The sequence below is a fragment of the Bufo bufo genome, chromosome 1, assembly GCF_905171765.1.
Source record: "Bufo bufo chromosome 1, aBufBuf1.1, whole genome shotgun sequence".
NCBI classification, from domain to species: Eukaryota; Metazoa; Chordata; class Amphibia; order Anura; family Bufonidae; genus Bufo; species Bufo bufo.
The window spans coordinates 377,176,527-377,191,344 of NC_053389.1; the positions used below are offsets into that span (position 1 = coordinate 377,176,527).

General features: G+C 44.8%; 1 protein-coding gene across 1 annotated transcript in view; it reads right to left on the reverse strand.

Moving 5' to 3' along the window:
- LOC120977268 (solute carrier family 22 member 5-like) overlaps positions 1 to 14,818 on the reverse strand; it is a 402,654-nt gene that overhangs the window by 20,232 nt on the left and 367,604 nt on the right. The window contains exon 9 of the mRNA XM_040405119.1: positions 5,765 to 5,900. Coding sequence (XP_040261053.1) covers positions 5,765 to 5,900 — 136 coding nt within the window. The remainder of the gene's footprint in view (positions 1 to 5,764; positions 5,901 to 14,818) is intronic.

Genomic DNA, 14,818 nt, shown 5'->3' on the forward strand with positions numbered 1-14,818 from the left:
TATATATTATTCAGTAATTAATACGTGCCACATCCCTTCATTCAATGCTTAAACTTTGAAAAGTTTTCACACTTTTACGCTTTAATAATTTCTCCCATATTTCAACTCTATAATTTTAAATTTGAAAAAATGAATCCTCCCTTGGACGTGGTCTGTCTTTCTCACGCTCCCTCTCTGGCCTGGAACCCTGATTCCCCGCCACCCGTGATCACCATGGTAGGCACATAAAAGAACATCGAAAGTTGACAGAGCAGAAATCAAATTGGATCGTGAACGGGGACGTGGTGGGCCAGTAAGTGTGCACAGCCTACATGAACTGACTGACAGGGGTCAGCCCCTTCAACTTCTGGGTCTCCAAATTGGGCACATGGCCTAAGCTTGTCCTTTACCCCTTGGAGGTGCTGGCCTGCCCTGCAGCCAGTGTATTGTCTGAACGTGTGTTTAGCATGACTGGAGGGGGTTATCACAGGTTATATTTCCCAATGTTTTGGGGTGTACCCTAATTTAAAAAAATACAAAAACATTTTAAACCAAAAAGAAGTGTAGGCTACCTCCTCCTCCACCGCCACTTCCACCTACACCGCCATATCCACCGCCTTCTCAACCTCCTACTCCATATGGACCTAGTCCTCCTAGAGCAAGATTATTATTTTTTACGTATTTTATGTTATTTTAAGTCATTTCCCTATCCACATTTGTTTGCAGAGCACTTGCCATGCTCTTAACCACATTTTGACGACATTTGCAGTCCTCTAGCCCTTTCCATGACATTTTTACAGCCATTTTAGTGCTCAAAAGTTCGGGCCCCCATTGACTTCAATGGGGTTCGGGTTCGAGGTCAAGTTCGGGTCCCGAACTCGTCGAACCCGAACATCCAGGTGTCCGCTTAACTCTACTCATGAAGACTGCCCCATCCATATCTCTCAAATTTTTTGTTGCTTCAGTTGTTGAACTGTTAAAATTTCGCATAATTATTCTCATTCATGTTATCATTTTTGCTGGATGTATCATGCAACAATTTTATTGTATGTATGTATGCATGACTGAAAACAGAAATTATATATTCTGAAAATTTGTTTTATTTTTTCTTATATTCTTTTTTTTTTTTTTATGAAAATTTAATAAATTTCAATTTACAAGAAATCGCCAGCTGATTGCCATTGCCATGTTTAGAGTAGACAGCTCTTTTTCTCAGGGGAGAGGTTTTCAGAAGCTATACATGTGCCAGTGACTACCGCAGTTTGTCCGTAGCTCCTTACTTTGGCACATAGAGTGCAACGTCTTATAGTACTTGTTTACTACAGTATATATCAAGAAAGTCTCCTTCCATAAAGCTTAGAAACGAAGCCCTAGATTCACATAAACGTACGACAGGTGACAGTGATCTATGATCCTGTGAGTTTGGGCCAGTAAACTTGTTGTAGCCCAAACACTTGCCCATAATACATTTGTGTAAGACTGGCCTTAGTTTTGTTAGGCTAGTTTCACACTTTTAGTCCGGCTGCCTCTCGCCGTGCGCTGCCGTGCCGCCGCCGCCGGAACTCCACCCCCCATTATAGTCAATGGGGACGGAGCGGCAGTCCGGGGTCACACGTAAACTAGTGGCAGGACGGATCCGACAGGCTGTTCACCCGCTGGAACATCCTGCGGAGTCCCCTGCCACTAATGTGAATGTACCCTTAGACTTAATACACGCATATGCAGTGTCCCACTCCAGAGTACCACTACACTGCAAAGTGCAAAAGAGAGAATTAAAAATGTATATTGCTTGTAATTGCAAAAGGTACTAACAAGCCGTATCCACAGCCACCGCTGATTTCACCTTCTTTATATAGGGAAGGAGGAACATTCTAGAAGGAGTCTATGAGAACTAGTCAGTCTAAGGGTTCATTCACACGTCCGTAGTGTATTGCGCATCCGCAATACACCCGGCCGGCACCCCTCCTATTTTTTTTGTGGAGCCGCGGCCCGGAAGTTTGGGGCCGCGCTCTGGAAATGCGGATGTGGAGAGCACATAGTGTTATGGACCCTAAGCTTAGGCTCAGTAGAAAGCGGAGCACTTGTTGCTGATTAATGAACCAGCCTGGGCCAGAACATCTACAAAAGCAGGACAGATGTAGAGAAGGAGATGTAAAGAAAGCCCAGTAGAGACAACCTGTCTAAAAGGACCTATTGACTCTACAGCATCCATGTTCAGGAGTAGCCTATGGTGCCTGGGCATTAACAAATAACAGTTTGGGCGACTGAAAATCTCCACATCCCAAGGTGAATTTAGTAGCGTGTACTGTAAGTACCGCAACCTGTTCAAAAAATCTGAGTTTTTGTCTTCCGTAAGGTGGAACTGGCCTGTAGGTTGGATTGCATTGCTTTTTAAGGATTATTACATACATTCATGCCTGTATGCTTAAAGGGGTTGTCTCACTTCAGAAAATAGCTTTGATCATGTATACAAAGTTAATACAAGGCACGTACTAATCACTAATGTATTTGTCCATATTGCTTCCTTTGCTTTCTTTATTAATTTTTCCATCATATTATACATTTTCCGTTTCCATGGGGTTACGACCACCCTGCAATCTAGCAGCGTTGGGTGTGCTTGCACACTGTAGGAAAAAGTGCTAACCTCTCTGGTGGCCGGGACCGTGGGACTGCACATAGGCTGCTACTTTTTTCTATAGTGTGCAAGCATGGCCACCGCTCCTGGATTGCAGAGTGGTCATAAATCCTGAATACAAGCAGTGTATAATGTAATGGAAAAATAAATCAAGCCAGCAAAGGAGGCAATATGGACAATCACAATTAGTAAGTGCCTTTGTCTTTATGATAAAGACCATTTGCTGAAGTGAGACAACCTCTTTACTGTAAGTATAAGTCAGCTACAAAAGGGTAGAGTAAGAAAGACTACTCTATAGAGACACTTTGGCCTATTAACTACCTGTGCAGCTGTGAAAGCTGTAACATCGGTGGAAAGAACATCTGCCAGTCCATTGCATGCAAAATAACTGTTCTGATCTGTTTGCATTTTAAATTTTCAGTAAAAAACTTTTCTGCTGCCATTGCTTCCTGCATACTACAAAGTGTTGGTGTCATAAACTGGGACCCTGCCTTGCACCATAAAACCATCAGCACCAAGGGCACCTCAACTGTAATCAGGCAGGAAAACCCCGAACCAGAGTGTGCCCTGAAGGGAAGAACCGATGTGTCCTTCCCATAAGCCCAAGGAGAGTCAGAATCGTGAGGACTGCTACTATTCCCATATGGTCACATAGTCATGCACAACCCAGCGACACGCTGCACATGCAGGGCACAATTACATCAGCTGTTTTTGACTGTGTAGTAAAAATTGCATCAAGAAACTTTAAACATTTGGGTGTGGTTTCTGATTGCATTTTAGAAGTGAAATACTGAAAACTTGCATCGAAACCTGGTTCCAAATATTAAAAACTGCATGCAGTTTTAAAAGGGTTGTCCAGGACTTTTTTAAATTTACAGCCAGGATCACCTATGGAGAAATCCATACTCACATGTTGTTAGACGGGACCAGAAGATCAGGTTGGGGTGCAAATAAAAAAAACCTGGACAACACAGTTTCTGATAAGGTTTGATCACATGGTCAAAGTGACTCATCTAAATGTACCCAAACAGCTTTAGAAATTAATTTACCAGCCCAGACCATTTTAGGCTTGTTTCACACTAGCGGCAAGGAACTCCGGCAGGCATGTCGTAGTTTTATTCCGGCCACCTCTCGGCATGTTTACCGTGCTGCCACCGGAACTCCGGCCCGCCCCCATTATAGTCAATGAGGCCGAAGCGGTAGTCCGGGGGCACGCGTGCACTAGCGGCAGCACGGATCTGACAGGCTGTTCACCCGCCGTAACAGCCTGCCGGAGTTCCTTGCCGCTAGTGTGAAAGTAGCCTTAAGTAAGAACAGTAAATCAAGTCAGTTACTTTGAGGGGGACCTAGAAAGACTGTGGCGAAACCAACCTCGCCACTGGGTTTTGGAGAGGACTGGCTGCTGGCCTCTTGCCCCTGGATTATGGGCCATATACTAACTTTTAAACCCCTGAACCGATTCAAGTGAATTTTGGATAGGTTTGTCCCCAAGTTATACTGTTTAAATTGATGTTAGTTATATGTATGGCCAATGTAAACTCACAAAGTTGTAACAATTTATAATAAGTGTAACTTGTCAGCTTGGGAGGAAAATGCTGGGTGTGTTTCTATTGTGCCATTGTCCCATTGTGTGTTTAAAGGGTGATGTCTGTTCTGTTGTCCTCACATGTGTATTGGTGACTTCTCTTTGTCTTGAGAGATAATTGGATTACGCCTCGGGTGTCTCGAGGGCAGAGAGGAGGAAACCATGATGCATTGTGGGGATGTGTTGTGTCTGTGTGTCCTAAGTGCTGTTTATCTGTCCTATGTCACAGTCTTCATTCTGGTCCCCTAGAGGCGTGTACACCAGATGGGCTGTACTTACATTGTATGTGTTGTAAATTACTGATTGGTTGTATTTCAAACCCCTGTGGGCAGTACTATGTTTGTGGTTTGTGAATAAAAGAGGCTGTACGTGAAGTACAGTCAGACCACTGTTTGACCCTCAACACGGAGCCTTGTCTCGTTATTGGGGGGATTCACTGTATGCTGTTAGAAGACCGATTGCCAGGATTGTATGCTTTTCCTGTTCGTCTGCTAGCAGCTATTCGTGAGGTTCCAGTTTGGAGTGCTACTTTGTATCCAGTTCGGGAGTTTGGTGTATCCTGCAGTAGCTGTGCCTGTCTCCCAGAAAAGGGCTTATCGCCTAAACGGATTTTAACCCCTTGTCTGCTGAAACGGGCCGTTACAAAGACTATGTACCATACTAAAAAATAAAATACAGTCCACTGAAAACTAAGATGATGAAAAACTGTAGAAGATGTCCATCCAGCAACCACTGATTTAATTCTCAAAGTAAGAATCTACTGATAAGTGCTCATGCCCACAAGTGTGCTTGCTCAGTGACCATAAACGGCCAGTCCGCAATATAAGGGCACTGGCCGTGTGCACTCTGAATCATGGATGCTGATCAATTGACTTGAATGGGCCCAAATCCACCAAATACGACTGAAGATAGGATTTCACCTATCTTTTTGCGGTGCAGAGACATGGATCAGATGCCGAAGCTCTTCAGTGGGCTTCTGATCCATGCCTCTATAGAACATGTTCTATCTTTGGCCGTATGTTGTGGATCGTGGACCCATTCAAGTCAATGGGTCTGGATTTGCAAGTGGACTGCACACAGCTGTTGCCTGTGCATTGTGGACCACGATTTGTGGTCTGCAACGTAGGCACTAAGCAAGGACCCTTGTGTGCATGAGCCCTAATACATACAGTTTTTATTTCAAGTTGCCATACATTAGACTGGTCTTATAGATTGGACAGCGGTTGGCCAACAGCTCTCTCTCCTGACCCCAATAAACAAGCATTTTTGGCATGTTTTCTGAATATAGAGAGGAGATGTGGCTTTTTTTGCTATGAACAAAGACTAGATTTTTTGAGCTCTAAATGCCTGATCCATCTCTTCCTCAACATCTGCCACTGCTGAGTCAGAAGCTCCCCATACACTTTAGATGATGGGCCAGTTCCACTGAAATCAGCAGGTTTGATCAACATTAATTTAATGTGCATGTCCAACTTAAGTTTTTATTAATCAGTTGTAATTCACCGTTGATCCAACATTTTTTAAAGTCAAAATTCCTTTAAATGACAATAACACAAATGATTTACCCTTTTACATTCGGTGTCTGGTCCATATTTTCAGGTAACGGTCTACCATAAGTTTCTGGGAAGAACAACACAAGAACTCCCATAATTACTGTCATGCTTCCCATGAGGATGTAAGGCAGCAGCCTGTTATAGGCACCTGGACAAAACAGCAATGAGTATATTATGTATCGTAGGTTATCCATTTGCGTTTTATATTAACCTATTTTAAATCACTTGCAATCTAGTAGAGGCAGGGTGCGTCCCCAGATGTCAGAGAATGCTCTTATCTTCTCTTTTCCATCACACATAATGCTCAATGACCACTATGTACTGAACAGACAGCAAAATGACACATATAACATGATGTTCCCCTGACATGGCAAAGTAGATGGGTTTTAGCAGACCCAGATTAGCTCTGCCAATGATTAATGTCATTACTGGGGGCACCATATTTACCCACAAATATACAGTACATACACGTATTATGTATGAACAAAATAAAAAATAGTGAACCCATACCCATACATACGTATGAATTAGAAAATTTCAAGAATAAAGAACTATAAATTGAAAAATTTTACTTTTTATACACAAAACCACAATGAAAAAAAAAAAAACATAAAAATACCAACTACAAGCTTTATTGGTAGTTCAAAAGTTAAGCCACTATTTACACAAAATTATTGAACAGTGTCAGGTTACTAAGGGCTGAAACAGTCCAACCATTAACACCTTCAGGATCGAAGGACTTTCCATTTTTGTGCTTTTGTTTTTTTACTCCCTGCCTTTAGGAGCCAAACTTTTTAAAATTTTTACATACACAAGTTGTACTTTCTAATGGCACCATTATATATTGCAAGTTATGTGGTGGGAAGTTGGATTTTTTTGTGAAATTGGAGAAAAAAAATGCACTAAAAGTGACAGGTCGACACGCCCCTTTTCCTGCCCATAACTCCGCCCACAACCACTCCTAGTCCAACCCAAACACCGCCCATCGCAAACCACGCCTAAATACCGCCCATTCAACGCCCCTTATGTCAAGCGTTATCCCCTTCCGACGTGCCCTTTCTGAAGCCAAAACATGCCCTTATTTTTGCCCACAGAATCCATCCGCAGATTTTTTCAGATGACACGTCAGGCGGTAAGCCAACATCTCAACCAGCCATTTCATACAAATCGGACTACAGCACCGCAACATCTCGACTGGACGCTAAGTGTAATCATGTTAATGATGTTTTATTATATAGCGCTGTTATATTATCGTTTGTTACATTTCATACATGTTTATTATAGAAACCCACATTGGTAACATTCTACGACCAGCAAACGGCATTACGTGTATGGAAAATACAGTGTATTTAAGCGCTATGGCTGCGGTTACCAACAATTCTGGTGGATTAAAGGAGAATGATCCGTTGGTCATTATCGATCTCACAACATCTGCGTCAGACGAGATAAAACAGCAACACAAACGGTCCAAAGCACATAAGGCACAATCCGAGTCGTTGATGTAGTCTATTTTAAACATTGTCTATATTTCTAATACGCTTTTAAAATTGCAACAGTGAAAAGAAAAATGGGCACGGCTGATGTTTTCAGTGTGCAACCAAAGAAATCTAAGATGGCCGGTAAGACTCTCTGACATCCTCTGAAATAACAATGTCTATAACTTTAAACATGTATAGATTATAATAGTGATCCTATCCTTCTAATTTCAGTTTTTCAGACACCAGGGAACGATGCACGGGTTGTGAGAAATACTTGAACCGCAGACGCGCCAGAGCAGCGCACGCGACTGTTGGCGAAATGAAGATTCCGTGATAGCGATTATTATCGAATGTCCTAATGCGCGTGAGTTGCAATAAAGCGGCACACTAATTTAATGTAATACATAGTCTGTTTAAAATACTTATTACGTAGTTCCTAATGTTTGTTTTAAATTTTAGCCAAAAGAAAAGAGAGCTTCAAAATTTGGTCTGGTAAAGAGAAACAACGATCAAACACTTAGCATCGTTATCACCGATTTCTGAAATTCTCACAGGGTGGTGAGCCAACGTGCGTGATGAATTATATTACAGATTTGTGCGACATAACAACCGTACCCGATACACCAAATACACAGTATTTTAAAAGACATTACATTTGAGACACCAGACACACACTATGACGTACAACAAGTAAGCCCGTGTCAGGAACACAATGCGCAATATCAACATATACCTCTTGTTCATTCTTGCATATGTTGGGACGAAAATACGTACAATGTATTGAGTTCTCTCGCACGCTACAATGACAAAATGTTACGTGTAGCAAACCAGTAAAATTAGTGTGCGCCAAATACACGCTGCACATGACAAGTATACAAGACTAATTGCCCATCTCGATGCGATTGAAAAAGAGATGACAGGCAGGAATTGACTAGAGATGATTGGCGGTGGATATCCTTTTAAAAACACAAAAACATCTGTAAGTTTTTGAACAACATCGCTAACGCTTTACAGAGTAAGGCCTCATGCACACGACCGTTGTTTATAGGGCAGGGCAGCTGTAACCAACACCTCCAATCTCATCTCATTGATTGGACTCCAGTTGGCTGACACCTCACTCCAATTAGCTCTTGGAGATGTCATTGATCTAGGGGTTCACATACTTTTTCCACCTACACTGTGAATGTTTACATGGTGTGTTCAATAAAAACATGGTAACATTTAATTCTTTGTGTGTTATTAGTTTAAGCAGACTGTGATTGTCTATTGTTGTGACTTAGATGAAGATCAGATCACATTTTATGATCAATTTGTGCAGAAATCCATATCATTCCAAAGGGTTCACATACTTTTTCTTGCAACTGTATTATGTATGATGTTGTATTCTATGTTGCATGCTATTATTCGGTCAAATGTAAGCAATCAGACTTTTTCATGTAATACATAAGGTAAAATAATGTATCAATGGATCAATAATGTATCTACCTTTGTGACGAAATAAAATAATAAAGTTTTGTTTAAAAAAAACCAAAAAACAACATTTGTATGACTTTAACAATTACAATAATAATGTTTGCCTGGCCGCTAGTGTGTACGCTATTTTGGAGGGTGTATCTGTAAGTGATGCCGTGTTGTTAGAGAAAGCTCGACAACTGCACCGAGGGCATTTGATATCTTTTAGTGATATTGCAGTGTTTGAAAAATATTTAACCCCTTAAGGACCTTGCCATATTTCACCTTAAGGACCAGGCAATTTTTTGCAAATCTGACGTGTGTCACTTTATGTGGTGATAACTTTAAAATTCTTTTACTTATCCAAGCCATTCTAAGATTGTTTTCTCGTCACATATTGTACGTCATGACAGTGGTAAAATTGAGTCCAAAAATGTCATTTTTATTTATGAAAAACTACCAAATTTACCCCAAATTTTGAATAATTTGCAAATTTCCACATTTACATTTTTCTACTTTTATAATAGATAGTAATAACTCCAAAAATAGTTATTACTTTACATTTCCCCATATGTCTACTTCATGTTTGGATCATTTTGTGAATGCCATTTTATTTTTTGGGGACATTAGAAGGCTTAGAATTTTAGAAGCAAATCTTGAAATTTTTCAAAAAATTTCCAAAACCTAAGTAACAGGTGTACACATTCCCAATTACATTTATGCGACTACATTATACAGTCCAAATTCCTGGGAATTCAGCGGGAAAACCTGCACGCGAGACTTTGAATGCTTTTTTACCAGCGGTAAGTTTTCAGGTTACACGTTCACAGCCAATAATGACGATCGTTATGACGCTTATTTTGTTGTGAATTTTTTTTAATTGGAATTATAAACCAAGGCGGGTGATTAGTGTGTGACCCTAAATGATTTAAAAATTAGATTCATAGATTCTTCGAATTTCATGCTGATGAAACTCAGTAAGATGCCAGAAGCTATAGGTTTTTCAGGAGCCAAGGGTCACTTTCCAAATTTCTTCAATACGGAAGACAATCAAAATTACATAGGCCCCATTCCCGATGTTTGGTATTACGGAGTCGATTACATGATGCCCAGGGAGAGAAAAGAATTCATGGAGTGGTATGAATAACATAAAAATGATACCTTTAATTTTCACGAAGAGCTAAAAGCTTACTGGAAGCAGGATATGGAGGTCTTGAGAAGGGCTTGTTACAGGGACACGATTATGACCATGACTAAAAAAAGGGTGAGACGTTACTTTAAAGGGAACGGGGATTTTGTGTATAGAGCTGAGGACATGGGTTGCTAGATGGCCGCTAGCACATCAGCAATACCCAGTCCCCATAGCTCTGTGTGCTATTATTGTGTAAAAAAAACAACGATTTGATACATATGCAAATTAACCTGAGATGAGTCCTGTCCCTGACTGGGACTGGGTATTGCGGATGTGCTAGCGGCCATCTAGCAACCCATGTCCTCACTCTATACACAAAATCCCGGGGACAGGTTCCCTTTAAACGTGAAAAGAAATACTAAATATATAGAAGACGCACAGGCCCATAAGACGCACCTAGGTTTTAGAGGGTGAAAAAAATAAAAATAAATTTTGAACAAAAGGTGTGTTAAAATTATTACATTATTAGGAGTGAGGTCACTTTTATTAGGACTGGGGTCACTTTTATTAGGACTGGGGTCACTTTATTAGGAGTGGGTCACTTTATCAGGAGTGGGGTCACTTTTATTAGGAGTGAGGTCACTTTATTAGGGGGGTCACTTTATTAGAAGTGGGGTCATTAGGGGTGACTTTCTGGCAGAGAACAGCTCTCACAGCAGTCACAGTGCACATAGTCAAGAGCAGGCACATGTGAAGACTGAGAGGCAGAGCAGGCATGTGTGACAGGAAAGTCTGCTCCACCCCTCGTCTGCCTGCTTCTGCGCTCCCATCAACTTTCCTCCATAACAGCGCATCTTCGGGCCGGCCGGTCCCTAACATCCAGCACTTGCTGCGGCAGGCCGGTGCCTACCACAGACAACCCGCAGAGGCAACCAGCCCCTGCATCCCACCATCTGCAGCAGGGGGCGGTCCCTGCCTCCTAACACCCTGACCATAGTGAGGATGTGGAAGAGAGGAGGTGTGGACGAGGAAATCACTGACCCAACCTGGGAAGGTGGCAATCCGACCGAGGACAGCAGTACAGAGGGGGAGGGATTCCCAGCACCGCAACAGGCTGGAAGAGGCAGTGGGGTTGCAAAAGGGAGAAGGAAGGCCACACCAAACAGGACCGCAACTGTTCCCCGTAGCACCCATTGCGGCAATCTCCCTTGCCAAAAGGTAGGTGTTCCGCAGTGAGGCGCTTTTTTGAGGAAAGTGCAGGCGATAAAAGAATTGTCATTTGCAACCTGTGCCGTACCAAAATAAGCAGGGGCGTGAACACTAGCAACCTCACCACCACCAGCATGATCCACCACATGGCATCAAAGCACCCTAATAGGTGAGCCGAACGCCTGCATCCACAATCGCTGTCTACGGGTCCCATCACTACCTCCTCTTCCCCTGTGTTACGTGCTGGTCAATACCCTGTCCAAGACGCAGGCCCGGATGCCTCCCGCCCTGCACCTGGACCTTCGCAAGTACCATCAGCTAGCACATCCACTTCTGTGTCCCAGTGCAGCATACAGATGTCCATACCCCAGGCCTTTGAACGAAAGCACAAATACCCAGCTATCCACCCACAGGCCACAGCACTAAATGCGCACCTTTCCAAATTGCTGGCCCTGGAAATGTTGCCATTTAGGCTTGTGGACACTGAGGCTTTCCGCCGCCTGATGGTGGCGGCCGTCCCTCGTTACTCAGTCCCCAGCAGCCACTATTTTTCCCGGTGTGCCGTTTCCCGCCTTACACCAGCATGTGTCCTGTAACATCACCCGTGCCCTGACCAACGCAGTTATTGGGAAGGTCCACTTAACGACTGACACATGGACAAATGCTTTTCGCCAGGGACGCTACATTTCCCTGACGGCACACTGGGTGAACGTTGTGGAGGCCGGGAGCGAGTCGTACCCTGGGATGGCCCAGGTGCTACCGATGCCAAGGATTGCCGGCCCTACTTCCATCAGGATTTCCGCCACCACCTACATTAGTGGCTGCAACTCCCCCTCCTCCTCCTCCACCTCCTCCCCCATTTCCACCTCTGAATTCTCATCTTGCAGCACCAGTCAGCCATCAGTCAGTAGCTGGAAGCAGTACACTGCTTCCAGCTACTGACTGATGGCTGACTGGTGCTAATGTAGGTGGTGGCACTGCAGTGGGGAAACAGCAACAGGCCCTGCTAAAACTAATTTGCTTAGGTGACAAACAGCACACCGCCGCAGAGCTGTGGCAGGGTATAAAGAACCAGACTGAGCTGTGGCTCTCGCCACTCAACCTACAACCAGGCATGGTTGTGTCTGATAATGGCCGTAACTTGGTGGCTGCTTTGAAGCTCGGAAAGCTCACACACATACTATGCCTAGTCCACATGTTCAACTTAGTGGTTCAGCGGTTTTTCAAACCTACCCCAATTTGCCCAGCTGCCGCCGGTCTAGCAACGCTGCAGCACGCGCTGGAACTCCACGTTCCACATGTTGGCCAGGCTTTGTAAGAAGCAGAGGGCAGTAGTGGAATACCAGCTGCAACATGGTCGTCGCCTTTCCAGTCAGCTTCCGCTCTTCACAAGCGACGAGTGGGCATAGATGTCTGACCTCTGTGAGGTTTTACGCAACTTTGAGGAATTAACACCGTATGGTAAGCGGCGATGCCGCTATTATCAGCGTAACCATTCCACTTCTGTGTCTACTGAAACGCTCGCTGCTCACAATGAAGGTGCACGCTTTGCATGTGGAAGAGGTGGAAATGGGGGAAGACAGTACACAGGGTGATAGCCAGACCACCCTCAGTTCGCCTTCTCAGCGCGAATTGGATGATGATGATGAGGAGGAGGAGCAGGAGACGGTTGCTTCCGCTACAGAAGGTAGTGCCCATAGCAGGTTTATTACATCTGTTCACTGTGGATAGGCCGAAGAGGAGAAAGAGGATGAGGAGATTGAGAGTCATCCTCCTGATGAGGACAGCAAAATTCTTGTCTGTTGGGACTCTGGCACACATGGCTGACTTTATGTTAAGCTGCCTTTCCTGTGACCCTCGCGTTATACATATTTTGGCCAACACCGATTACTGGTTGTTCACCCATCTCAAACCCTGCTACAAAGAGAACTTCACAGCTCTCATTCCTGTGGTGGAGAAGACTAGCAAAATAGTGCAATACCAGAAGGTCCTTGTGGAAAAATTGCTCCAAAAATTTCAAGCTGACAACGCTGGCGGCAGAGTACGTTGTTCCTTGGGCAACCGAGGAGTGGAGACGAGGGGAACACACAGCAGTTCCAACAGAGGCAGTGCAACACTCTCCAAGGCCTGGGACAGTTTCATGACACCCCGCCAGCACCCTCACCCTAATGCGCAGCCTAGTGTCACAAGGTGGGAAAAGTTTTGGAAGATGGTGAAGGGGTACGTAGCAGACCGTGTCAGCGTCCTCAGTGATCCCTCTGTGCCTTACAACTATTGGGTGTCCAAGGTGGACATGTCGCACGAACTGGAGGTGCTGGCCTGCCCTGCCGCCAGCGTTTTGTCAGAGTGGGTATTTAGTGCTGCTGGGGGCATAAAAACTGATAAGCGCATCCGCCTGTCAACTGAAAATGCTGACAGGTTGACTCTTATCAAAATGAACAAGGCCCGGATTGCCCCTGACTGCTCTACTCCACCAGAGGAAAGCGGCTAAACATAAAGGCACTTTAAATGTGGCTTTTATGTTGTATTGAATACATTGTATTCCCATGCACCCCTTTCACCACAAAAAAGGGTATATGATTCAATCTTCCTTTTCTCATCCTCCTCCTCTATCATATCAAAATGCTTATTAGCAGGGCTTTTTTTCTCAGAGAAAAGGTGGTGGAACTCACCCCCCCTCCCCTGGCCATGCCCCTACCCAACCCTAGGACCGCCCCCCCTACCGACCTCTAAAACCGCCCCTTTAGAGAACAGGGATGCAAGTACAATTTGGGGCTGGGGGGGGGGCTATAAAAGTCCAGCCCAGCAAAGAAACCCCCCAGATGGGGATGGCACTGTTAATGGGGGATCTGGGGATGGCACTGTTATGGGGTGGAGGATCTGGGGATGGCATCCACAGATCCCCCATCCTATAACAGTGCCATCCACAGACCCCCCCCACCCCATAACAGTGCCATCCACAGACCCCCCCACCCCATAACAGTGCCATCCACAGACCCCCTCACCCCATAACAGTGCCATCCACAGACCCCCCCACCCCATAACAGTGCCATCCACAGACCCCCCCACCCCATAACAGTGCCATCCACAGACCCCCCCACCCCATAACAGTGCCATCCACAGACCCCCCCACCCCATAACAGTGCCATCCACAGACCCCCCCACCCCATAACAGTGCCATCCACAAACCCCCCCACCCCATAACAGTGCCATCCACAGACCCCCCTCCACCCCATAACAGTGCCACCCACAGACCCCCCCATCCTATAATAGTGCCATCCACAGACCCCCCCACCCCATAACAGTGCCATCCACAGACCCCCCCCACCCCATAACAGTGCCATCCACAGACCCCCCTCCACCCCATAACAGTGCCATCCACAGACCCCCCCACCCCATAACAGTGCCATCCACAGACCCCCCCACCCCATAACAGTGCCATCCACAGACCCCCCCATTGCCGCTGCAGTACAGTTATAAAATGTGTAATTAAATGAATAATGATTCATGCTGCCCCCTCTGTAGTATAACTCAATATATTGTACTCACAGGGATACTGTTATCGTAATGCAGGCCGGCCGGGCAGACGAGCGGCAGAGTCACTGACTGACGTCACGTGCCTGCGCCGCCTACTTTATGAATAAAGTAGGCGGCGCAGGCACGTGACGTCAGTCAGTGACGCTGCCGCTCGTCTGCCCGGCCGGCCTGCATTACGATAACAGTAGCCCTGTGAGTACAATATATTGAAAGTTATACTACAGAGGGGGCAGCATGAATCATTATTCATTTAATTAC